The 24,494-nt window shown below is 34.8% G+C and overlaps 4 protein-coding genes across 4 annotated transcripts; all 4 read left to right on the forward strand.

Moving 5' to 3' along the window:
* The first annotated feature begins 1,599 nt into the window (after nucleotides 1–1,599).
* LOC122585437 (protein SMAX1-LIKE 3-like) lies at nucleotides 1,600–4,722 on the forward strand. Its single transcript, XM_043757570.1, has 3 exons — nucleotides 1,600–2,816; nucleotides 2,964–3,153; nucleotides 3,608–4,722. The coding sequence occupies exons 1-3, from the start codon at nucleotides 1,609–1,611 to the stop codon at nucleotides 4,631–4,633; spliced, it is 2,424 nt and encodes an 807-aa protein (XP_043613505.1). The 5' UTR covers nucleotides 1,600–1,608; the 3' UTR covers nucleotides 4,634–4,722.
* A 5,630-nt stretch (nucleotides 4,723–10,352) lies between these two features.
* On the forward strand, nucleotides 10,353–12,450 carry LOC122590484. The gene is made up of 4 exons (XM_043762689.1): nucleotides 10,353–10,704; nucleotides 10,780–10,839; nucleotides 10,929–11,705; nucleotides 11,927–12,450. Exons 1-4 carry the CDS (start codon nucleotides 10,353–10,355, stop codon nucleotides 12,448–12,450), a joined length of 1,713 nt encoding a protein of 570 aa, XP_043618624.1.
* Nucleotides 12,451–12,533: 83 nt separating this feature from the next.
* On the forward strand, nucleotides 12,534–13,595 carry LOC122590494. Its single transcript, XM_043762699.1, has one exon. The coding sequence runs from the start codon at nucleotides 12,534–12,536 to the stop codon at nucleotides 13,593–13,595; it is 1,062 nt and encodes a 353-aa protein (XP_043618634.1).
* A 57-nt stretch (nucleotides 13,596–13,652) lies between these two features.
* Nucleotides 13,653–14,399, forward strand: LOC122590506 (ATP-dependent DNA helicase pif1-like). Its single transcript, XM_043762709.1, has one exon. The coding sequence runs from the start codon at nucleotides 13,653–13,655 to the stop codon at nucleotides 14,397–14,399; it is 747 nt and encodes a 248-aa protein (XP_043618644.1).
* Nucleotides 14,400–24,494: the final 10,095 nt, after the last annotated feature.

Genomic DNA, 24,494 nt, shown 5'->3' on the forward strand with positions numbered 1-24,494 from the left:
AAAATTAACCTTTTACATCTTATCTAAACCATTGAAAATAACTAACAATACAATCCTAATTAACTATTTAAACTAAAAGTCAAACTATATATAAAACAATAGGTTCAAGGTAAAAATAAAACAAGTATTAAAGTAAAATAAATAAAACAATATGTTTCTCTTTACAATTGTTTCGTGAATCTTCGTGCATTAATTTAATCATGATCTAAGATAAAATCTTATCTTATTTATTTTACTTTAATACACATTTTACAATACCCAACCCTTATATAAATATGATAAGTTATTATAGATAGCAATACAACTAGCGGTAAAAAATAAATTGAGACCAAGGATTAAGAAAGTTTCAAAGGACCACTTCCTGGTCGTCCGATCACAAATTTTCGATGGCTCAGATAAGTCTTTAAAAATATAAAACGCGCGCCCAGTTTGTTTTGTTAGAGGGTAGTACCGTAATTTCCTTGTCGATAACAAAACCCCCGTTCGCTTTGCATCAATCCTCACCCATCGCATCGTTCTCCAATCTCCTGCTTCAATTCCTTTCTCCGCCTCAAACCGATCTCCTTCTTCTATTTTCCGATTAGTTTATTCTTTTCTTCGCCGTTTAATCCTATATTTTAGCATACCGCAATTTGTATTCTGATTGAACGATGGTGAAAACATTGACCATTTGGCATCATCTGATCAACTCGGAACAAATTTTGTGAACTTATTTATATATGTGTTGGAAACACAATTCATTGAATTTATTTACACGTGTAGTACTTACTGTTTTCTTTTTAAAAAGGAATTGGGATGATGATATATTCCATCTATCGGCATGACAATGTCGCTGCACCAAAATCCTAAAGTTTCTTCGATGGATGGATGGATGTTGTTCAAACTAGTTTGTATTTTTAGTGTTCGTGGAATGGACAACATTAAATAGTTTGTATTTTTTAATTTTCTAGTCAGTTTGTTAACTAGTTTGTAATTATGTATGTTGTAGTATGTATTGTATCATATGATACGTGTATTATCTAACATGATATATAAAACAATTACTTTTACATCAATAATTACGCTATCAACTTTTTATCTTAAAAATTTTCTTTAAAGATTAAATTACAACGCTATTAACTTTTTATCTCCATACATTTCTTTACTAACCGTTTACATCAATTATCTACACCACTCGACGTCGTCTCCACCACCAACAGTCGCCCCAACTACCACACCCTCACCGCCATGACCGTTGTCGCATTCCGCGGGTATCATGCTAGGCGTATATTAATTCAAATGGATCTAGGAGTAGGATAGAATGTCGTTAAAAAAAAAAAAAAAAATTATTTTCCTTACACAAAAGTAAGAGAAGGTGATACTCCAATAATCGGTCAAAGCAGTACAAGTTCCATAGATGATCTGATCTATATATATTGTTTACTTTTACACCTTTATGGCTTTTTTCCATATGATTGAGTAAGAGACTGTTTTATCATGACATGGATTCCAGTTTAAGTTTCCATACATCAAATATTATTTAAACAACAAGAAAAGCACCTTATATATATACAACTATACAAGCATTATCTTGATCATATCTATATTTCAAAACCACAGTATACTAACATGAGGCCTGAAGGATACACAGTACAACACACACTAACCCCCGAATCCGCAACAGTTGTTAAACAAGCTCTTGGTCTAGCTAGAAGGAGAGGCCATGCCCAAGTCACACCTCTTCATGTAGCAAGTGCCATGCTCACATCCCCAACTGGTCTTCTTCGAAAGGCTTGCCTCGAAATCAACACACACCCTTTACAATGCAAGGCTCTTGAGCTTTGTTTCAACGTTTCCCTCAATCGTCTTCCTACTTATCAATCTAGCCCAATCATGTTAAGCAGTACAAATCATCAGTCTCACCATCCTTCTCTTTCAAACGCTTTGGTAGTGGCTTTCAAGCGTGCTCTAGCTCACCAACGTCGTGGTTCTATTGAAAACCAAGTACATCAACCTGTTTTAGCTCTCAAAGTGGAGGTAGAACAGTTGATTATTTCCATCCTAGACGATCCTAGTGTGAGTCGAGTCATGAGGGAAGCCGGATTTTCTAGCACCCAAATCAAAAAAAGTTTTGAGCAAAGTGTTTCTGTTGAGATATCTTCTCATAGGCCTCTTGCCAATTCTTACCAAGCCAAAGAAAATATTAAGCCCATATTACAAGAATTTCATGTTAGCCAAGATAGTACTAATAAATCAAAACTGTCCCTCAGAATACGCGATGAAGATGTGATGAGCGTCATAGATACAATGATGGAAACGAAAAGAAAAAACATTGTTGTCATAAGGGAATGTTTGGTTAGTGCTGATGATATAGTTAGAGGAGTTATGGACAAGTTTGAGAGAGGAAACAACATGGTTTTTCCGGGCAATTTAAGATTCGTGCAGTTTATAAGTCTTTCTTTACACTCATTAAGTCATCTTTCGAGAGAAGAGATTGAAAATAAGATAAAGGAGCTTGCTTGGCTACTGAAAAGCCATGTGGACCGAGGAGTGATCTTATATCTTGGTGATCTCAAGTGGGTGTCTGATTATTGGGCGAAATACAGCGATAAAAGATTGAAAACTTGCTATTATTCTCCAATGGAGCACATGATCATGGAGCTTAGCAGGCTGATGTTTGGGTTTGGAGATAGTAGGAAGTTATGGCTAATGGGGATAGCGAACTCTCAAACTTATATGAGTTGCAAAACCGGTCATCCTTCTCTCGAAACTCTATGGGATCTTTTCCCTTATACAACTCCTGTTGGTGGCTTGGACCTCACCCTCAATCTTGATAGGTAATTAATCAAAGTTAATTGGCTAAACTTAATTAGTCCTTGATTTGTTACCATATTTGCATTGTTTTAGTTTCACTTTTCATAAAGTAAAAAAGTTGGCTTATGCATGATAGAAACTAGATTTTGAAGTTGGTTTTGTTATTACAGACAAGATTCGCCGATTCACCAGAAACTACTCACTTGCTGCGGTGAGTGTTCGGAAAATTTCAAAACAGAAGCTAAAAGCATAACCAACTATTTAAACAACGAGTCCATTGCTGCTGCTACAACCTCTACTTTGCCATTATGGCTCCAACAATACAAAGGAAAGAAATCAATGCAAACTACTAATGAACAGGTTAGTTCTCTTGTTCTGTCAGATAAATTTCTTATACTTCTTTCTCTCGTGAAATCAAGAAACTCCATGAAAGGCTGAATTAAAAGAACTGACTAAAATATTCTGTTTTGGATTTAAATGGGGTAGTTTCACATCAAAGTTGACTATCAATATTTTTGTTTGTGATTAATAATACTTGATGTAAAATATATGAATGAATTTATTTTTACATGTTTTTTCCATTGATATAATTTTCATCAAGTCTTATATAACACGGATGAATATATTTATGGTCAAAGTTAAGAATGAAAGACTCAAGAAGTCAAACTATGACATTTATATTGGGACAGAAATATTAATATTTAAAAAAATATGCATGCGTTAACTACAAAAAGTGGAGGTGGGAAATAACCATGTCTGCTAGCTTTACTGGCTTCATACATTCGTTAGTTTAAACAATGTCTCCGTGTTACAGGAACGAGATAGAGTTGGAAGCCTTTGCAAAAAATGGAACACAATTTGCAGTTCGCTTCACAAACAACCTCATTTTCTTGACAAAGCATTCCAACTTCCCTCTCCTTCCTCCGTGTCTTCGACAACCTTGCATGAGCACCATCAGAATTGGCCCATAATACCCGATTCCAACAAAGTCCCAAAAGAGCACCAGTTTTTCACATTTGAAGTCAATAGTGATGATGATGATGGTTTTGATGAGGGACATGTAAACCAACCAGTGGCCGTAAAACCAGACCTTCTATCCAACCCAAATTCTAGTCCAAATTCAGCTTCTTGTAGCGAGGCAAATGATGATAACGATGAACGGTTCTTGAACAACTTCACAGAGATTAGCTCCGAGAACATAAATATTTTAACAAAGGCATTGGAAAAAAGAGTTCCTAGGCAAAAAGAGATTGTCCCGGAAATTGTTAGTACTATCCTTCGATGTAGAGCTGGATTAAGCGGAAGGAAAGGAAAAGAAGATACGTGGTTATTTTTCTTAGGTGCCGACAACCAAGGAAAAGAGATGATTTCAAAAGAGCTAGCCACAGTCGTGTTTGGCTCAAAGAACAACTTCCTTCAAATTAGTCCGAGTTGTTATGAAGAACCAAAGTCCAACTTGACGGAAGATGATCAAGAGTTGATTAGTAACAAAAGAGCAAGAAATGAAAATGGTCAGAGTTATATAGACAGATTTGCAGACGCGGTTGAGGAAAATGCTAGTCGTGTTTTCTTCATAGAAGATTTGGACCAAGTTGAATATCAATCCCAAATGGGAATCTATAAAGCAATCGAAAGCGGAAAAATCACACAGTCTTGTGGCAGATTAGTTGATCTCAAGGATGCCATTGTCATTCTTAGTTGTGAAAACTTCACATCATGCTCTCCTATGTGGCAGAAACACAGGAAGAGCGAACCGGCGCCCTTGTTGGACTTGAACATTGATGCCAGGGATATTGATATCTTGAGTTCAGTGGATAAGCATGTCATTTTTAATATCTGATATATATGTGAAGGAAACAACCATGTTAATGGTTGATTTTTCTATTTCCCAATTTTCCATCTGATTTTAATTAATTTCCTTATACTTCATGTATGGGTGTGGGTAGCATGACACAAAGTTTGAGATAATCTTAATTAGTTGACCTTCAGATAATGTAGATGAAGATGTTGTTCTAAATGTATGATAATCAACAGTTGCTTGCATTACTAGATTTTTCCTACTTGTTCACATACACATTTATTATCAGGTTAGTTTTCAGTTTTTTTAAATCTAATTTTTTAATGCTTGAGTAAATTAATTGTTAAGTATACGAGCTTTAGCTGATCTATAAGCGCATCAAACTCAATTTAAGTATATGACTAGAAGGCTATGTAATGTATCCATCTACTCGACTTGTTATCTAGTGTAACCAACTTTGTTTTTTTTGGTTATGTAATGTAAGCAACCGCCTAAGAAACAAGTTGCAGGTTACCACTTTCAATTTTATTCCTTTTTTATTAAAAAAAATTGCCACTTCTTTTCCAGATTCAGCCGTCATCATCAAACATGAACATCTTATGCTCTGATATATGATGTACAAGTTGTTGAATAACATATTGTTGTCGAACGATCCTAAGATTGTAGTCATTGGTGCTTCCCTGATTGAATGTCTTTTGGGTTTAATTTTGTTGATATATCATGTAATTGGAGCTCGTAATGAATTATTATTTTACCTTTGAACTCGTAATGAATTGTCAATTCAATCAGTTTGGTCACTAATATTAGACACAGCAGCAACAGATTTTGGCAACACAAGCAAATTCCGAGAGCAGCAAATTCCGGCCTCAAATAATTCCAATGAATTCAACATCATCACAACTGGCGATGTCACCGCCACCATTCCGATATCAAGATCTACAAATTTTTGGGATTTCAACATCTCTAAATCTAATCTCTATATCATGATGGGTAGTCGTGGTGGTGATAGATTTGTTGTTGATGATGACGTACATATGGGTAGTAGATCCGGTGGTGAGAATGGTTTCCGGTGTGAGGTTTGTCCGGCTAGAAGTGGCTTTTCTAGTTATGAATTCCCGAAGACATGTGGGTGATTGGTGATTACGAATTGGTGGATTCATGTAAATATGTATCATTTTGCAAGATAATAGATACAGATACAGATACATCCATACATACAACCGGATGGAAACCTATTGTAGCAAGTTGCATACATAGCATAACCCAAAAAACAAAGTTGGTTACACTAGATAGCAAGTCGAGTAGATGGATACATTACATAACCTTTTGGTCATAGTTGGTTACACTCCCATGCCTTTATCCCCACTTTAAGTTGGCTCGTTGGACTCGTTAAGCTGGACTAGCTCATTTCACTCAACATAAGTAAACAAGTTTTCAAACGAATCGATCTAGATATTATTTTTTTAAGCTCGATAGGTCAACTAGGATAATCGAGCAGTACTCGATTTACTTTTTGAACTCAGCTTGTGATCCAAAATTATTAATCTTTAACGTGAACTCGAGTAACTAACTAAAATCTCAAATCAACAATTAAATATTTAGTTTTTTTTTTATTTTTTATTTTATAACAATGTAATGATAACAAAAATAACACAACTAGCTAGCAAGATGCTAGAGGTACAAAGATACAATTACTAATATCGATCTAGATAACCACTATGTATATACATTATGTAGATCAAACTCGAACCACTAACTACAAAGATTGTAAAAGGGTTGAAAAAAACCTTGTGCCAAATATTGTTATCCGAGACACAAGAAAAAACATCATCAACGAACGCTGAGTTATCGATTAGAAAGAATTTTAACCTGTCACAATGCAATCCCACACGCACAATTAAGTTTCGGGCACACACAACAACCAAAAAGCCAAGAAAACAAGACTAAGCAGCCACAAGCTCAGCCAAATTAACAAAGCGTCCTATTCCGACTAACGATCCACAAGAACGAATAAGAAACAATAGACAGCATTGTGACAAGTCCAATTAATTAAATATCTGGAATTACAAGTCCAATAAGAGACCATTGTGACAGGTTAAATAATTTTAAAAGGGATAGGGATGATCGGATCATACTTTATAGATTAGAAAGAATTTGAGCAGGATATGCCATGAAAAATTTAATAATACATACCTCTTGCACACCACTAATTACTTAATTAGATATAGCTAATTAAACCAACCACATCAATCACAATCACAATCACATCGCATTACACTAAACCTTTATATATATATATATAGAAAAGTGAATATGAGGCTGTTATGCACCCAACTTGGATGAAAAATCCCTCACATATTAATATTTTAATATTTTAAATAAATACATGGCCCCCATGATTTTTACCTTTTAAAAAAAGGTATGTGAGGGATTTTTCACCCAACTTAGGTGCCTAACAGCCTCATATTCCCTTCCCCCATATATATATATATATAACTTAAAGATATATATATACTAGGTTTAGCCCCGTGCGTTGCACGAGATAACATAAATTTCTATCAAATAGTTCAACAAATGTCCAATATAAAAAAAAAAACTGTCATCGAAGAACGAAGATATTTTTTTATGTAATGAAGTAAAATATCAAATGACAAAGTAATAAACATTATTAGAAGGAAAAATTATAAACCTCAAGATAAATCTTCACTTTTTTTCATCCTCCATCACCCCTTCCATAAGCAATGAATATTTCACCATTCTCTCACCGTCTATGTAGAAATTAATCTTGACTCAGTCATATTATATAGTTTGAGTTGGTTTTATTTAAGTTAGTATTTGAATTGGTTTTAGTGTTGCTTCAAATAAATGGTATAAAGTCATGGGGTTGACCGAATTATATGCAATTGAGAATATGGACATTATGGGTCATACCCATGACCAATTCCTTAGGTAAAGTTGGTAGTTTATTTCATTATTTTTAGGATCACATGAGATGTAGTTTTGCCTATTTAAGGCTTATTCAGTCATTGAATGAGAAATAAGTTTCACCTTTGTTTTTTATATTTTTGTACGTATTTACTCTCTTTTCATATTAACATACATAATATACATACTGAGTGAGGTTGAGAGTGATAAAAAACAAAGAAAAAGATAAAACTAAAAAGGTGAGAGGGTGAGAAAGAAACCAGATTTACACCACCATCACCACTTTGCTACCCACCCCTTTGGTACCTACAGGGCGGGTGGTGTTCCAACCGGTCACCGGTCGATCACTACCTTGCCTCCTTACGTATTACGTCCACTCTCAAAGAATTAAACATAGAGTATATAAAAACATAAATTCAACTTAAATGAAGACAACATTTTTGTATGTTCCAAGTAATCTAAAATTTATATTTTTGCAATATATTTATGTTGGAAAATAAAAATTAAATATAAATTAAAAAAATTTACATCTCAAAAGATATTATATTAAAAAAAATTAAGAATCATTATTACTTTTTAATAAGAATTAAAAAGATCTTTAAAATATGGAAACTTTTTTATAAATTTGGAATATGTCATTAATATATATTTTAGGTAAGAAACTATTACCATATATCTCTTTTATATATATGTTAAGTGTCATCTAATTATATAAATAATATTTTTAATAATTTTTTGTGGGATTTTAGACCGAATATCTATCATGTTTTTCAAGATATAAACAAAAATCTCATTAAATCAAGTGGTTTATGTTTCACATAAAAAAACTTGAGGTTGTGAGTTCTAATCATGCTTATGACTTTTTAATATGCTATTTATTCATAATTAATAAAAGCTATGATGATGATTTGTCAAGTATGTATAGGTGTTAGCTTACGTGTCAACGTTTAAGAGACTAACGACGTAAGATCGCCACGTAGGAAAAAGATGATGTGGCGAGCTCTGAGATATGTCACATCATCAAATTGAGATAGAGAATTATATATATATAGATATATATATATATATACTAAGTGTTTTACCGGCACGATGTGCGGTTATTAAATTTATTTTTTGAATATAATTTTGACACGGATAATAAAAAGAATTGGTTTAATGATAAAAAATTTATTTATAAATTATCGAGTATAATTTATATGTGTGAATAACAAACAAACTTACATGTTAATAATTTTATTGAACCTGATTAAGTTGACTATACATGTAAAAATCTAAATAATATATATATTTTTTGTCAAAATCAAACAATGACCATAAAAAATTCCATAAACCCCAAAATAGTTTATTAATATTTATATTTGATGAGAATTTATTAAAATATCTTTGCCATATATAGAATTTTTGGAATTCATTAAATATGTTTAAATAAGATAATTATTATAAAAAATTATAAAAATGACACATGGGATAAAAACTTAAGTGTCAATTTTTAAAAATAGCTTTAAATTGAAAGAGGTTTTAAAATGTTAGAATAACTACTCTTTTAATATATATATATCTACCTATATTATATAAAGAACCCTTTATTTACTTTAACCTTCTTGAAAAAATTGTCACGTAGCCTCAAATGATAAGGCACTGTTTTCCCCACTTGCATACGTTTTTCCCTTTTACCTGCTACTTCTTTTTCTCTTCTCTTTCATTCCCTTCATTCTTACTTAACCTTTCTCTTTCATGAATAGAAAATATATCTACCTCCAATTATAAACCTTGACAACCCTCCTTCATATATCATCTTTTTGTCTTCCCTTTTTTTAAAAAACAAATAATAATAAAAAAACTACTTGATGGGCATAAAAATAAACCAGCAACAGAGATCAATAATAATAATACAAGTAACTTAGATGATGCGTTTCAGCCCCACGTTCATTTGTTAGAAGTTTTGGGTAAACATCCGGGTTTTCGGGTTTTGGATTTGGTCGGGGTGGTCATCTGTTGCCTCATGCGTCGGACTCCCCCACGCCGATGTCGTACCGGGTATTAGATAGTCATGGGGGCTCCGGGTCGTTTGCCTCAACTGGTGGTGACACCTCTTTTTCCTCCGTTTCTGATGAATACAATAATAATAATCATTGCCCATGCTCAATCGGGTGGTTTCAGGTTTGTTTCTCTTTTTTTTTTTTTTAAATATTAATTATGGGTTAAGTATAGTTTAGGTTGTTGAGATATTTTATTAGTTGATTGATCAATTGACATTTGAAATTTGTTTTGTTAAATTATATCTTGCTTTGTTATAATACAATCTGTACTTAGATAGAAGTCAATATTCAGGTTAGGTGTATCAGAATTAAGTTACTACTTTGTTACATATGTTTGAGGTTTCCTCTTGATGTGTTTTCTAATATGAACTCCTGGAAATTGGCCAAATGAGCTAAAATGGTAAGAGACTCTTAAAGAAATGAAAACAAGGGCAGTAGGAGACAAGCAAATTAACAACCTATAATCCATCAGTCCGTCATATATATACTTGCACACAATAACTTTCTCTAAATTCCAACTAACATCAATCTTATACATGAAACCTCTTTTTCGTTGCTTTTTTCAAAAAATGTAGGATTAATGAGCTGGCTTTCAAATGGATATGAGATTTAGTTAACTTAACGCCTCGCTTTTCATGCTCTAAGGTACGTTTTTTTCCCTATATACTTTAGTGCTTTATACGTTACTGTGACAATCCTGTTAGAATCGACTATCGTTCAACCTATATATTTGCCTTTTACTTGTTTTTCTTTCCAAGGAAATTGTCGTTTTAAACCCCCAATTTACCAGACTAAATATGAAACGAAAAAGAAAACAAACTCAACCTGACCAGGTTCGCAATAACATGTTTGACCAAGCTTTTAATGATAGCCTATTTCAATGCAATAGTCATGTTAACCACGGGGAGGACGTGCAAACTCGGGCTCTCCCGAAATTTGCATTTATAGCACCTATAATGACCCATGATATGAAACTCATGAATACGAGCAATTATAGGAGACAGTCTATCTTGAGATGGAAAACAAAAAGGGCAAACCAAAGAAATAAAACACCTCCCAAGGAATCTGATACATTGGCTGCAACCAATGGTTCTTCACGCCATGTTAGCCCTTTTCATGAGTCTCCAATTATCTTAACTCGCACAAAAGGTTTGTTAGATATTATGTAAACCTTGGCACGCTCATTAATCGCTACTTGGTAATGACGATCTATATGCCTAACAGATACACAAGCATCAACATCTACCAGTAATAGGCCAAAAACCCCAAGAACAAAGAGGAAAGGTTTGTTTGGGAATTTCCCCTCCATGCAAAATTTTTTTCCCTTTCTATTCACCATCTGAATGGGTGTCGCTTTTACTACATGGTGGCAGGCCGCACCCCGAAAACCGGAAGAAACCTGTTGCAATTCATTCCTTTAATGAGTGAATCGTTGCCTAGAATGAAAGATTGTGCACACTGTGGTGCGGCTAAATTTTACTCTGAAACGAAGAATTTTTGTTGCTCAAATGGTCGTGTTGTTTTGGCTAACAACAAACTCCCAGCCATCCTGAAGCAACTTTTGACATCACCATCAGAAGAAGCAAAGGCATTTAGAACATGCATTAGGACATATAACAACCTATTTGCTTTTACTTCTTTGGGCGTAAAGTCAGATACCACCCTTGCCAAGAGGAACAAGGGCATTTACACATTTAGGGTGCAAGGTCAAGTTTACCATTTCATAAATGATTTGCATCCCAGTGACGATGGTGCCAAAAACCTCCAGCTTTATTTCCATGACACTGAACATGAAATGCAAAATCGTCTAGCATCTTGTGAAAGGCTATCTGAACCAGCAATTGGCATATGCATGGAAGTGCTTCTGCAAAACCCTTATGCTTGTTTCTTTCGAACACTTAAAAACGTCCCTCATTTGGAGAACTACCAGATAATCCTTAAAACACTTCCATCACAAGATCAAAGAGTGTACAATAAACCAGAAGTCTCACAGGTTGCAGCACTTTGGATAGATGGTGGAGAAGATGGGGACCATGGTCATAGGAACATTGAAGTTAAAACGCACAACAACCATTCTAGAAAAATACATTATTATTACGGTTGTTATGACCCGTTACAGTATCCTTTAATGTTCCCGTTTGGCGAACTTGGTTGGCACCAGGGAATCCTTAAAAAAGGCCAGAAACAAAAAAAAAGGCGAGGCGGAACAAATGTTAGTTCTGCAACCCTATTTCTCCCCAAAATGCTCAAAGTGTTGAGGCTTTGTTGTGCAACGAACAAGATGGTAAGCCAAATACCCTTTAATGTCTACTGTTTTTGGGTCACCCTATCTGCCATAATGGTAAATTCACACTCTCTTTCTTTTGGCCAGTCTTGGCCCAAAATGATGCAGATTATGTCTTTATGAGAGAGTATTATTGCTACAAGCTCCAAATTAGGAAGAATGACAGATCGTGTCTCTTACAGTTTGGTAGACTCCTCCAACAGTATGTAGTTGACAACTACGTCAAACTTGAAACACAAAGATTAGACTTTTACAGAACACAACAACAAGAAATTAGAAAAGAATATCTGCAAGGAGTAGTGGATACAGTAGCAGCAGGTGAGACCCAAGGTTCAAAGGTTGGCCAACGAATAATCCTTCCATCTAGCTTTATTGGGGGGCCAAGAAACATGCGTCAGAAATACATAGATGCCATGACATTAGTGCAAAAATTTGGAAAACCCGATATATTTTTGACAATGACATGTAACCCAAATTGGCCAGAAATCAAAGACCTTTTGATACCGCAAGAAGAATCACAGAATCGAGCAGATCTGGTGGTAAGAGCTTTCCATGCAAGGCTTGAACTGCTAAAAGAAACCTCTTTAAGAAACATATATTCGGTGAAGTAGCAGCCTACACTTATGCTATAGAATTTCAAAAGAAAGGTCTTCCACACGCACATTTTCTCATTATATTGAAACCTCACTGCAAGATGTATAGGCCAGAAGAATATGATGAGATTGTGTCGGCAGAAATACCAAATGAGAAGGATAACCCTCACTTGTATAAAATGGTTGTCAAGCACATGCTTCATGGCCCGTGTGGTATACTGAACGTTGATAATGTTTGTATGAAAAAGAATGGTACTTGCAAAAACTCATACCCGAGGCCTTATTCTAATGAGACCACTCAAACATCTGATGCATACCCGATCTACCGGAGGCGAAAAAATGGGGTGACAGTCAAAGTTAGGAAAGCTACACTTGATAACCGATGGGTAATACCATACAATCCCTACTTGCTAGCAAAGTTTGATTGTCATATCAACGTAGAAATATGCTCGACAATAAAGGCAGTCAAATATATATATAAGTACATATGTAAAGGTTGTGATAGAATAAGTTTTGCTGTGTCATCGAATAATGATTCCACGCTGATAGATGAAATAGACCAATATCAGTCAGGGAGATGGGTTTCGGCTCCAGAAGCAACATGGAGGTTCTACAGGTTCGCAATGAGTGAGATAAAACCTGCTGTTATACATTTGCAGCTGCATTTAGAGAATTATCAGCCATTGACTTTTAAAAAAAAAGAAAAGCTGAAAAATGTGTTGAATAATCCAGTCCAGAGAAAGACTATGCTTACTGAATTTTTTTTTATGAATAGAACTGACAAGTTGGCCCCAGACTTGGACTTGACCTACTCTGAGTTCCCAGATCATTTTGTTTGGCTGCAAGGGGACAGATTTTGGAAACATAGGGACCTAGGGGATTCTGTAGGCCGAATAGTAGCAGCTCATCCAACTGAAGGTGAAAGGTATTACTTGAGAATACTATTGTCAAAAGTCCGTTGTCCTAAGTCCTTCAGTGATTTAAAAATGTTTAATGGCCATCAGACCACCACTTTTAGGGAAGCATGCTTGTTACGTGGCTATTTGGTAGATGATAATAGCCAGCAATTATGTTTACAAGAGGCCTCTACTTTCCACTTGCCCTATGAACTCAGACGCCTTTTTGCCACCCTTCTGGTTTATTCATGCCCCAACAACCCTTAAGCCCTGTGGTTAGCTTATGAAGATTTAATGGTGGAAGACCTATTAAGATTTAACCAGATGACACATAGAGAAGCTACAAAGCAGGCGTTGTTACAGGTCAATGGATTTTTACAGTCCATGGGCAGAAACATTCATGAATTTGATCTGGCACCACAAGCATACTCATATGCTGACCTTCAAGATTTGACAAGAGAAATTAGAGCTGAACAAGGTATTATAGTCTCGCAGGAAGATCTTGATACAATAATAAAACTCAATGAAAAGCAAAAAATAGCCTTCGATATAATAATTGGGAGAGTCCATTCAAATGAAGGTGGTGCTTTCTTTGTTGATGGCCCTGGTGGTACGGGAAAAACGTATCTGTATAGGGCTTTATTAGCAAAGATTAGATCAGAAACACATATAGCGCTGGCAACCGCCACTTCAGGCATAGCAGCGTCAATACTCCCTGGGGGTAGGACGGCTCATTCAAGATTTAAAATCCCACTTGACTTAGTCGAAGGAGGAACTTGTAGAGTTAGCAAACAAAGTTCTTTGGCAACTCTAATTAAAGGATCTAAGCTGATCATATGGGATGAGGCCCCAATGGCCAAAAGGACCGCTATCGAGGCTTTAGATGATCTTTTGCAAGATCTCATGGATTCAAAGGAACTTTTTGGGGGTAAGGTTGTCGTGCTTGGTGGAGATTTTAGACAGACACTACCCGTGGTGCGCAAGGGTACTAAGGCGGAAACTATTGATGCATGTCTAACTAATCTCCATTATGGCCATCACTTCACATATTACGTTTGGAAGAGAACATGAGAGCTTTGTTAGACCCTGCTTTCAGCGAGTTTCTGCTCAAAATTGGCAACGGAACCCAACCCACGGATGAAAATGACCTAATCAACATTCCTGCCTCCATGCTCATTGACAGACATTCAGAAACCGCCTCCTTAGATGCCCTCATTGAATCTGTCTACCCAAATATTCAGACCTTTAGTGGCTCATGTGCTTTAAATCGTGCCATACTAACAACCAAAAATATATTTGTTGATGAGATTAATGACCTCTTGATACAAAAATTCCCAGGTGAGCTAACGGAATATGCAAGCTTTGATGAGACGATAGATCCAAATGACCAAACTCAGTATGAGGACTTTTTGCCTTCGCTTACACCAAATGGTATGCCACATCATAGGCTTTTTTTGAAACCAAACTCGCCTATCATTCTGTTAAGAAACTTGAACCCTACTGAAGGATTATGCAATGGGACTAGATTAATATGCAGAGATTTGAGAAGCAACGTCATACATGCTGAGATTGCTTTTGGAGACTTTGCTGGCAAAGAAGTTTTTATACATAGAATACCTTTGCAGCCTCCAACTGATGAGGATTATACTGTTCCGTTCAAAAGGATTCAGTTCCCAATCAGGTTATGCTTTGCAATGACTATCAACAAAGCACAAGGCCAAACCCTTGATTTTGTTGGCATTTACCTAAAAGAACCTGTCTTTTCTCACGGGCAACTTTATGTTGCACTTTCACGGGCAAGGACAACAGAACATGCAAAAGTGCTGATTAGGCCACCTCTCTTTGATGCTCCCAACGTTAGAGAAACAAAGAACATTGTGTATAAAGAAGTTCTCCAAATCACTGACGATATTGGTAAGTATATATCTTCCATGCTATTTTATTTGTCGTGTGCCATTAGAAAGTAAATCTTATATGTAAATTTCTAATTCAACCTAAAGTGTCTGGACACCTTCTCAGGTGGTCTGCCACTTAATGCTGGTCACGTATTACTTTCATAGCTTTTGGAAAACGCACCTGTTCGTCATTGTTGCGCCTTACATAAACGTGAGTACTATCTGTTCATAACAGTTTCTGCTCTTTCAGTCTGTTTTCATTGACTCGCTTTCTTTGTGGCGTAGCTTTTGCGGCACCCATGAACGTGCCTGATTTACTTTCGAGCAACAGTTCAAAAAGCCTATAACGACTGCCCATTTGTTAGCGTAAGAACCTTTCATCCAGGTTTCAAGGGCCTAAGTGCAAAGGCTGCCTTCTTTCTCTCTCAAACTTAACAGAGCTGGACGTACCTTAACATCTTCAAGAAACTAAACTCTTATTTTGTTTAGATGCGCTGCACCGTGTCATACAAGCTCCAAGATCCAGTTACGTAATTGTATTTGGTATATATATTTGTGATTTCCAAGTTACCAGACTTAGCAATCTGTACTACTGAACCAAACAACTACTTATATTTTACTTTACATGTTGCACTTTAGGTCAGCTCATGTTTTGTATTTGTATGCTTTTGATGATCATGTTGCACATCTCTAACAAGATATGTGATCCCATTAAATGATGCAGTTTAAAACACAAAAATTGTTAAAGTGAATTATGTTGTCTAAAGATCAACATAATGCATAAGGTTATGCACTTATTCCATGGTTTGTTACGACAACTTATTTATTTTGATTTGCTTTATTACTTGTGTGTATATATATATATATGTATAAAGATAAAAGGGTGAAAAAGAAAATTAAAACTTATTTGGTGTTACCTATCAACATGTTTGACAAACGGAGGTGTCATAGTAAAATACTATTTTTAAAAAAACATACTAATTTTCTTCATCCAGCCACTCCCAATATTACTCTTAATGACATAGATCTTTTGCTAAGATCTTTATATTACATTGGTAATGTTTTACATTCCTAACAACTATGGAGAACCCCTTGCCCTGCAAAACAACCCCTTACCCATACCCCCTCACCCTGCACAACCCCCCTTACCCATACCCAAATGTAAACAATCCCACACAATCCTATAAGTTATGTGTACACAATCTCTTTAAAAGTACTGATGATGGCCCTGATTATATGGGATATGTTCTACTTTTTGCCTTCATAAGAACGCAAATTCAACCATCTCAAACAATAAACCACCTATCAGATTTACAACAAAAAAAGGTCTCTCCTTTTCCTTCTCCTTACTGTTGTTACCTTATTGCAATCTCTATTTTAAATATTTTATTCACTATCATCAGTTGGTAAAAGTAACATAGATCTGTTACAATTTTCTCAAATTCTCTTTAGTGTTGCTCTAAATTGTTCAAGAAGGGTTGCTTGGTTTTATTCATTTAACAATAAAGTATCTGTGTTGGAATTATTATTACTATTTGCAATTTACAAACATTATCTATTCTTTCCTTGATTTGTTAATTTTATGAATTCTCCTCATAAGTAAATGTCCAAATACAGGAAAAATGACAAGACGGATCTCAAATGTGCTAGACATTAACCTTAACCCTAAAAAACCTTGGACATTGCTTGTACAAGTATTGGAACATGGCCATGTGCAAGTGAGCCAGTCAGAAAATGAGTTTAGGAGATTAGTCTTGGTAGATTCTGAGGTAACTTTCTTATGTCTCTCTCATATTCTTAAGAATCGCCTCACTTGTTGCAGACATGTTTAGCATTTGCTACTAATTGTAGGGAACCAAGTTGACTGCACTTATATATGGCAACAACGTACGTCTTTTGGCAAACCTATTAGCACAATATAAGAGGTACTATATCTCAAATGCTGCAGTTGTTAGCAATGATCAAAAATACCGTATCAGCTCATACCCATGCTCTTGGGTTTTGAACAACAAAACTCTTATTGAGGAATTAGTTGATCCTATCCCAATGACACTGAATTGTGAATTTAACTTTACGAAGTTCACTGATCTACACAAATATGCTGACACGGACACCCTCCATAGTAATTTCTCTTTCTTCTAACCCAATTTGCATTTTATTTACCTACTTAATTAGTACAACACTCCAACCTATTTATGTTCTACATTTAGATGTTCGGGGTATAGTTCTGCAATGCTTTCCCAGTAAAGAGCAAGGATCGCCGAATGTTACTACAAGGGATATTGTCATCGTCGATGAAGAGTAAGATGCCTTAACCACTTACATCGGTATTCCATGCTATGTACCTAACCGTCCATTATTTTAATGTAGCAAGATGCTTTTGCTACTGACTTTATGGAATACGTTTGATGATAACGAAGGGCAAACACTTTCTGGCATAATCGAGACCGGCCCAATGATCTTTGGATTGCGCCTAAAAGTGACAACTTTTTACGGTAAATGGATACCTATGCATTTAAGTACTGTATAACAACTACCTGTTTTCTAACACCACCTAAAATAATTAGCATACAGGCCTCTCATTGACCACTATATCATCTTCTGGCTTCATGATTAACCCTCCAATAACACATGCCTTACAGATGCATGAATGGTACCTTATTAGAAACTCAGAATTTTTTTAATCACTCCTTGCAATTACGCTTAAATAATGCTCTTAAATATGTACATGTTTTAATGTAAGGTACAACACCCACAAACAAGAACTTCAACAACTCCTTGCCCTTAAAAGTTACACCAATACTGACATACTCCTTCCTTATCCAAAACATGATGCTATAATCCCAATTGCTACAGCGGTTTCCTCCTTCAAAAAAGTAAGCGACCATTGTAAAGAACTCACTTGTTTAATAACACATGGTGTATATTCTAAACTAAACCATACAATCTTATTTTTTTCAAATATTAAAAAAAATAAATAGATAAAGACAGCTTGGGTTATGGGGAAAACCAGACTTCCAAAGCAAGAAAGAAGCCCATGGTATATAGCTTGCGGTAATTGTCAAAAGGCACTAGATGCTGATCTTACTTGGGTGGTTACGTGTCCATCATGTAAGATAGAAACCCATATTCAAGCACGGTAAGTCCATTTTTCTTTCTAATATCCTACAAGTTTGGATACTCATTTTTAAATGTTTTGTCCCCCATAACCATGTCCTGTTAATGCATCGGATAGGTCTAGAATTACAATTGAGATAGATGATGGAACTGGAAGTCTTTCTGCACTTGTATGCACACCTGATGCTGAAAAGCTCATGCCATTCACTGCAACGGAACTGAAAGAAGCTGAGGAAAATGTAAGCCTAACTTACTACTTCATTTGACGAACATACATACACACGTGCTCATATTCATATACTTTTAGCAAACTAATAAACTTGTATATGAAATATTTGTGTTTACATATACAAACTAAATCTTCTTCTAACACACATCTGCTTAAATTCATATGTTCGTATCTAAACGGATACGTAAAACTAACTGATATTTGAATGTTTATTCATATTCTTTAATACTGGTACATCTTTATTACAGAGTATTGACCTTCATGGTGACATTGCTATGTCAATTGAGAAACATACAATTGTTGCCTTTATACGCTCATATGAAACAACATTCCATGGTCAGAGTCAATTGAAAATGAATGTTGTCAAGGCTTACAGACTTGGTGAAGTGATACCTCGGCTTAACATAGCAGCCCAATGTACGGAAGAACATTCTTCTGTCCCTGCTTTAGATGTTGCAGGCTCATCTGACACAGCCCTGCAACAAGAGGAGCATGCTTCTGAAACCATGGTAGATGTTAGTACCCCACTTTCAGCAAAGGGAAAAGAACTATTTACCCCATCTACAAAACTAATCCTTGAAGAAATTGACTCAGAACTCATTTCAAAGCTTGTGAAAAAAAAACTTACATTCTCTGATGACCAGGTTCTCACTGAAACACCTACTATAAACCAACCTCATGGTAGCCATGTTTTCACAAAGAATGAAAGTCCAATTAAAGATGCGGTTTCGACATTTGCTTTTAAAAAAAAAGAACTAGAGCTTCGTGTGACAGATCCAACCCCAACCCTTGTTGCCATAAAGAAAGAGATAGGTGCTCGAGTGGCTACTACAATCCCGACTCGTGCCTCTATAAGGAAGGAAACTGGCGGTCAGGCTATGGATGAGAGCCCAACCAAAAAAACCAAAAAAACTTAAATCCATATGTAGCTTCTGGGAACATACCTACAGGAATATGAGAATCACCTTTTGAAAACACTCCACTAAGATTCTCTTCTCAAACCAGCCCAAGAAGCTACTAGCTTTTGCACATAAGACTGACACTTTTCGAAGCAGCTTCTTATGTTTTCCCTTTTGAAACTAGCCTTACCCTTTCCTTTTGATGTTTTATCTTTTGAAGCTAGCCTTAGCCTTTCCCTTTTCTGTACAATCTATGACCCTTCTTATGGGCTAAAGGCTTAGACTTGTAATCATAATATAGTTGCATCATCTAGACTTTGTAACAAAGCCATGTAGCTTTCGAGCACCATGGAACTTGATGCTTGTGATGAAAACGCTTGTATATAACTCTGATGATGATATGTTTTTTCAGTAAAGGATGTTTCTATTTAGCTTATATCACTATTGTATGTAACTTGTCCCAATATTTATGTTACTTTTAGCTTCACGCTGAAGATGGGCTTTAAGAACTAACATCGTTTTACCTTTATAAACCTTCGTTAACTTACGTAATACTAGCTTTTGGTGGGCTGTGCATTGCACAGCCGAATAAATCCTAGTATATATATATATATATTTAACTTAAAGATATATTATATCGAACAAATCCATTTGTCAGTTAGCCATGAAAACAAGGTAGTTCTTTTGCGATAAACTTTTCCAAGAGTAGCTCCTCAAATAGATTAGCCTTAACATGGGTGGAGAGACTAAGGATAGGATTAACAAATTATTAACAACTCACATATGAATTAGCACTTTCTCTTTAGCGTGGATTCTTTATATCACTACAACAGAATGATTGATTATTCACAGTTTTTTAATGTAGAGATACACATTTAAAAATGTATATAAAAATATACGAAGAAACTTGGTATTACAAAATAATACCAAGTCTTTCACCCTTAATTAAAAACGTAAAATCTATGTTGAAAACATAATATTTATTTTGAAAACGCAACATCAAAGCCCCAAATTTAGTGGTGCATGATTAACTCAAAGTCTCAAATATATATACAAATTAAACTGATTACGGGTGTGATTATATATGATTGGGCAGTTAAACTTTTGTATTAGTGGTGGTTGTTGTCATCAGAAGTGCACCAAGAGAACACCACCTCGAGCTCTGCTCCCATTATGGATGAACGACTCCATAAAGAAGACAAAAAGGCCAAAAAGGGTGGCATTATTGGGGTAATTATTATCTTCACAAATTAAAATGATTGACATACTAATTTTTTATATTATGACATGACATGAAGGCACATTGCTTGACCATGTATTTCATAAACGAGGAGAACGAGCCGCTTTTAGTTTAACGCACATATTTGGAAGAAATAACGTTAACTTTTTTTTTTTTAAGGTGTGATCAAGATTTGAACTCATAACGTGTACTTTTTCTTACATATCCTCTATATTAATATACATCAGATCAAATGAAAATTATTTCGGTTCGAAGAATATATTGATGATAAAATTTATTCTAGTATGGATCCAAAATAATACACATGGTATGCATTTTGAATTGTTATTGACCAACCTTTAATCGACCAAGTTTCTGTCACTACGTATAATTCGTTTGTGAAAACTTGTTAACTAAGTTGTCATGGCATATAAATACAATATTTTCTTCAGGAAATAACCGGGATGACTTTCGGTTTGACACCATTGTTTCTCAGTCACGTTTGTGGGTTACGAGCAGGTCTAAGAAGCTTGGTATTTCGCGGGATGATTGGTTTAAAAACCCTCTTTTACATATTTAACTTGTATGTTTTTCGGTTGTTGTTATTATTATAAATAGTTTCGTCATTCCTAGACGTTGTATTCTGTATTTGTACTGTTTTGGTGTCTAGTGCCTTTCTAGATGTCATTTTGTTTATTCATAATATTCTGCCGTTAAAAAAAAAAATACAATAATAGTATTTTATTCAGGTAATGATATATTTACATCTTTTATCCATTTACAATAATCACTGTATATGTATTAGTATATATGTATTTGTCGTATATGGATAAGGACTGTATATATCAACGCCCATTTTATTTTGAAAATCACAAAGCCGCTTGAACACGGAAAACTATCCAAACATTTATAAAAAAAAAAAAAAAAAACTGGTTCGAAGCAATAAAAAACCGGGCACCCCTCAAAAACCGACTAGTCTGACCGGTAAACCAGTTTTTGTTACATTGCTTACAAAGCATTTGAATGAAACTATACCTACATTTTCTGTTAGCAGGCTAGCCACAAAGGTTTGACAGTGTTCACGTTATAGAAAATGAAACTACATATATTCCAATTAACTAGTAGAAATTATAAATTTGATGATATATACCTATAGCTAGTCATCATTAATTACAATAAACAGTAAAAAGGATGAAAAAAACAAAGTTCAAAGGTAAAAAGAACAAAGAACAAAGAAAAGAAGACACCAAGAAGAGGCTCCTTTAAGCCTAATGTGAAAAATGTCATCCATTCTTCAATTAGTCTCATTCAAATCTTCCCATCTTCCAAAATAAAGAGAGGAAGGCTATAAGAAAAAGGTGGCATGATACACAAGAATGGCAAGTAATAACGAAAAGCATCAACATTTTTAAGCTTTTGCAGTTTTCTAAACAAGAAAAGAACAACCAAAAAGCAAAAGAAATAGCACCCTTTCTTTCATTCAAATATTGTCACTATTTATGTATTTATATCTATACTAACTATAAAGCATTTTTTTCTTTTTGTTCTTTTTTAAAATCTTAAAAAATGATTTCAACTACCTAAATTACTTATTTCTTTATTCACTAACTTAAATATTTTTACCTAATATAGTAATATACCTATAATACTTAAATCTGAACCACTCATTTTTTCTTTTTCCTTAAATTTCAACCACTCATTTTTTTTTCTCTCCTCTATAAATCATTTTATTTCTCTAATTTATTCAAAATCTTTTATCTCAAAAACCGTATATCGATAAATTATAAAAATTGTATGGGTGTTCTTAAAATTTCATGTTCTTTCATTAGAGATGTCATTCGATATACTTTTGACGAATTTTTAAATCTGAGGTGGAGCTCGTACGACCAAGGCATTTGGCCATCACACTCCATAACTTATCACACCTCCTATGACCTATCCCCCACCATCTCACCGCCGCAATGCGCGAGTACTTTCTCTCATACATTTTTCATTTATTTCTAAATGTAAATCATATTAATTGCATGAAAGTAAGGGAGGCTAGGTTGTCTTGGATCTCTAACCCAAATAATCATTTCTATCATGGAATCTTCACTTTCTACCTAAAAAGAACATAAATATAAGACAACATGAATCTATCTTTAGTTTTATGAGACTCATAACTTGAATGGGATGTTATTGAGGGATCCAAGAGTCCATTATCTTAAAGAGAGCTAGAGACTGATGTGGGGTTGTTCTTATAAAGCTAGCTAGGTAATATAGAAGACTAGTCAAAAAGTAGAAGAAAACAAAAGTTAACATTAAAGATGATCAAAATTCAGATATGTTTTTGATGCTTGTCTCAAGTTAGATTTATTTGGTCTTTGTTTTTGTGGGAAATGGGGATCAAAAGAGGCACGGAAAGAAACAAAGAGAGCTACTTTTTCTAGCTTTCATGTGCTTCCCATATATATTCCTAACTTAGTTGTTAAACCAACCGGCCTCAAAGATCGAAATGTGAGATATGGATAAGTTTGAGACCTTTAAAATATAAATTTTATACAGGGAGTCTTCTTAATTCCTTGATATATAAAATTTATACAGGGAGTCTTCTTAATTGCTTCAGGGCCTAAATCTCAACAATAACAATATACTGCATAAATTGAGTCTAAATTGAGTTTGGTATTGACTACTGTAATTTGACAGTACTTAGTGTGATGCAACAAAAATATGGATACCAATTTGGTACCAATGTTAGAAGTGTGATATTGGGTTTAATGCTAGTTCGATACAAGGAGAAATAGTATTGGTGTGTCACATTGGTCGTTTGCAACATTCATCATCAAATTACGAAAGGTAAAGGCAAAATAAGTTTTAATGCACACTAACGATAATCCCAAATTAATATCGACTTAGATGGAGAAAGACCTGAGAAATTGTTAGTTCGTAGGGGATTAAAAAAGATCCACAAAATTTAATTTTCATAAGCCCATAACTGACTTCTTAATGAAGCCCAACTAAAACCATATGACCAAGATTAATAGGCCCATTTGGTCCCCAACAAGGCAACAAGTGTGCTTAATATTTGAGTTTTTAGTTTTTATAAGTGTGGATTATTTTTACAAAATATATTTTCCTCTAAGATTTCAAAATATTATTTAAATATAGGGTTTTATATACTCCATCAAAATGTCCACTAGCATAAACTAAAGATAATTCAAATTTCTATCAACAAGTCCTAAGAAAGCGATGATACAATCACATATCGTAAGATTTTTTGGTGTGGGTTTGTCATATGATTTCTAATGTGTCATTAATGATACATTTTCACTTTCACTCATCCAACACTGTAACACAACGTCTTGTTATGGTTTCATCACGAGCTCAAACTACTCTTCCATACATACACAAAATTCGATCTGTAATACAAATGTTTGTTTAAAAACTGGAGGTGTTGAACGGCACATCAGCCAACGCAGACTCAATCCCCATGCCCTAAAGAGTAAAGTGATACCTTTGTAGTGTATGTTTTTTGCTTTGGTTATATACTATAGTCTTCTTTATCTGCGGTAAAACCACTTTCTTAGGTTCGATCTGACATTTTTACAGTTGATGAGAGAAGCGGAAAAGCTGGCCTCAATGATACATGAAATACCGGCTCAATCAAACTCTTATTGAGTAAATGTTCTTTAGTACTCGTATTAGGTAGTGCCTAGTTTGTGGACCAGTAGATCATTTGTCTTTTCGTATGTGGTCATCGGAAGTGGGTATTTATCAGCCTTGATGCTACTTCCATATTTTTTTCCTTGAAAGTTTGTATTCATATAT

This window comes from Erigeron canadensis, chromosome 1, assembly GCF_010389155.1.
Source record: "Erigeron canadensis isolate Cc75 chromosome 1, C_canadensis_v1, whole genome shotgun sequence".
NCBI classification, from domain to species: domain Eukaryota; kingdom Viridiplantae; phylum Streptophyta; class Magnoliopsida; order Asterales; family Asteraceae; genus Erigeron; species Erigeron canadensis.

Excerpts from the sequence above, each read along its gene's own strand:
- LOC122585437 (XM_043757570.1), top strand. The coding sequence starts at position 1,609 with ATGAGGCCTGAAGGATACACAGTACAACACACACTAACCCCCGAATCC. Across the intron at positions 2,817-2,963 it reads CTCACCCTCAATCTTGATAG|ACAAGATTCGCCGATTCACC; the intron begins GTAATTAATCAA and ends TTGTTATTACAG. Across the intron at positions 3,154-3,607 it reads TGCAAACTACTAATGAACAG|GAACGAGATAGAGTTGGAAG; the intron begins GTTAGTTCTCTT and ends TCCGTGTTACAG.
- LOC122590484 (XM_043762689.1), top strand. The coding sequence starts at position 10,353 with ATGAAACGAAAAAGAAAACAAACTCAACCTGACCAGGTTCGCAATAAC. Across the intron at positions 10,705-10,779 it reads TATCTTAACTCGCACAAAAG|ATACACAAGCATCAACATCT; the intron begins GTTTGTTAGATA and ends TATGCCTAACAG. Across the intron at positions 10,840-10,928 it reads CCCAAGAACAAAGAGGAAAG|GCCGCACCCCGAAAACCGGA; the intron begins GTTTGTTTGGGA and ends ACATGGTGGCAG.
- LOC122590506 (XM_043762709.1), top strand. The coding sequence starts at position 13,653 with ATGACACATAGAGAAGCTACAAAGCAGGCGTTGTTACAGGTCAATGGA.
- LOC122590494 (XM_043762699.1), top strand. The coding sequence starts at position 12,534 with ATGTATAGGCCAGAAGAATATGATGAGATTGTGTCGGCAGAAATACCA.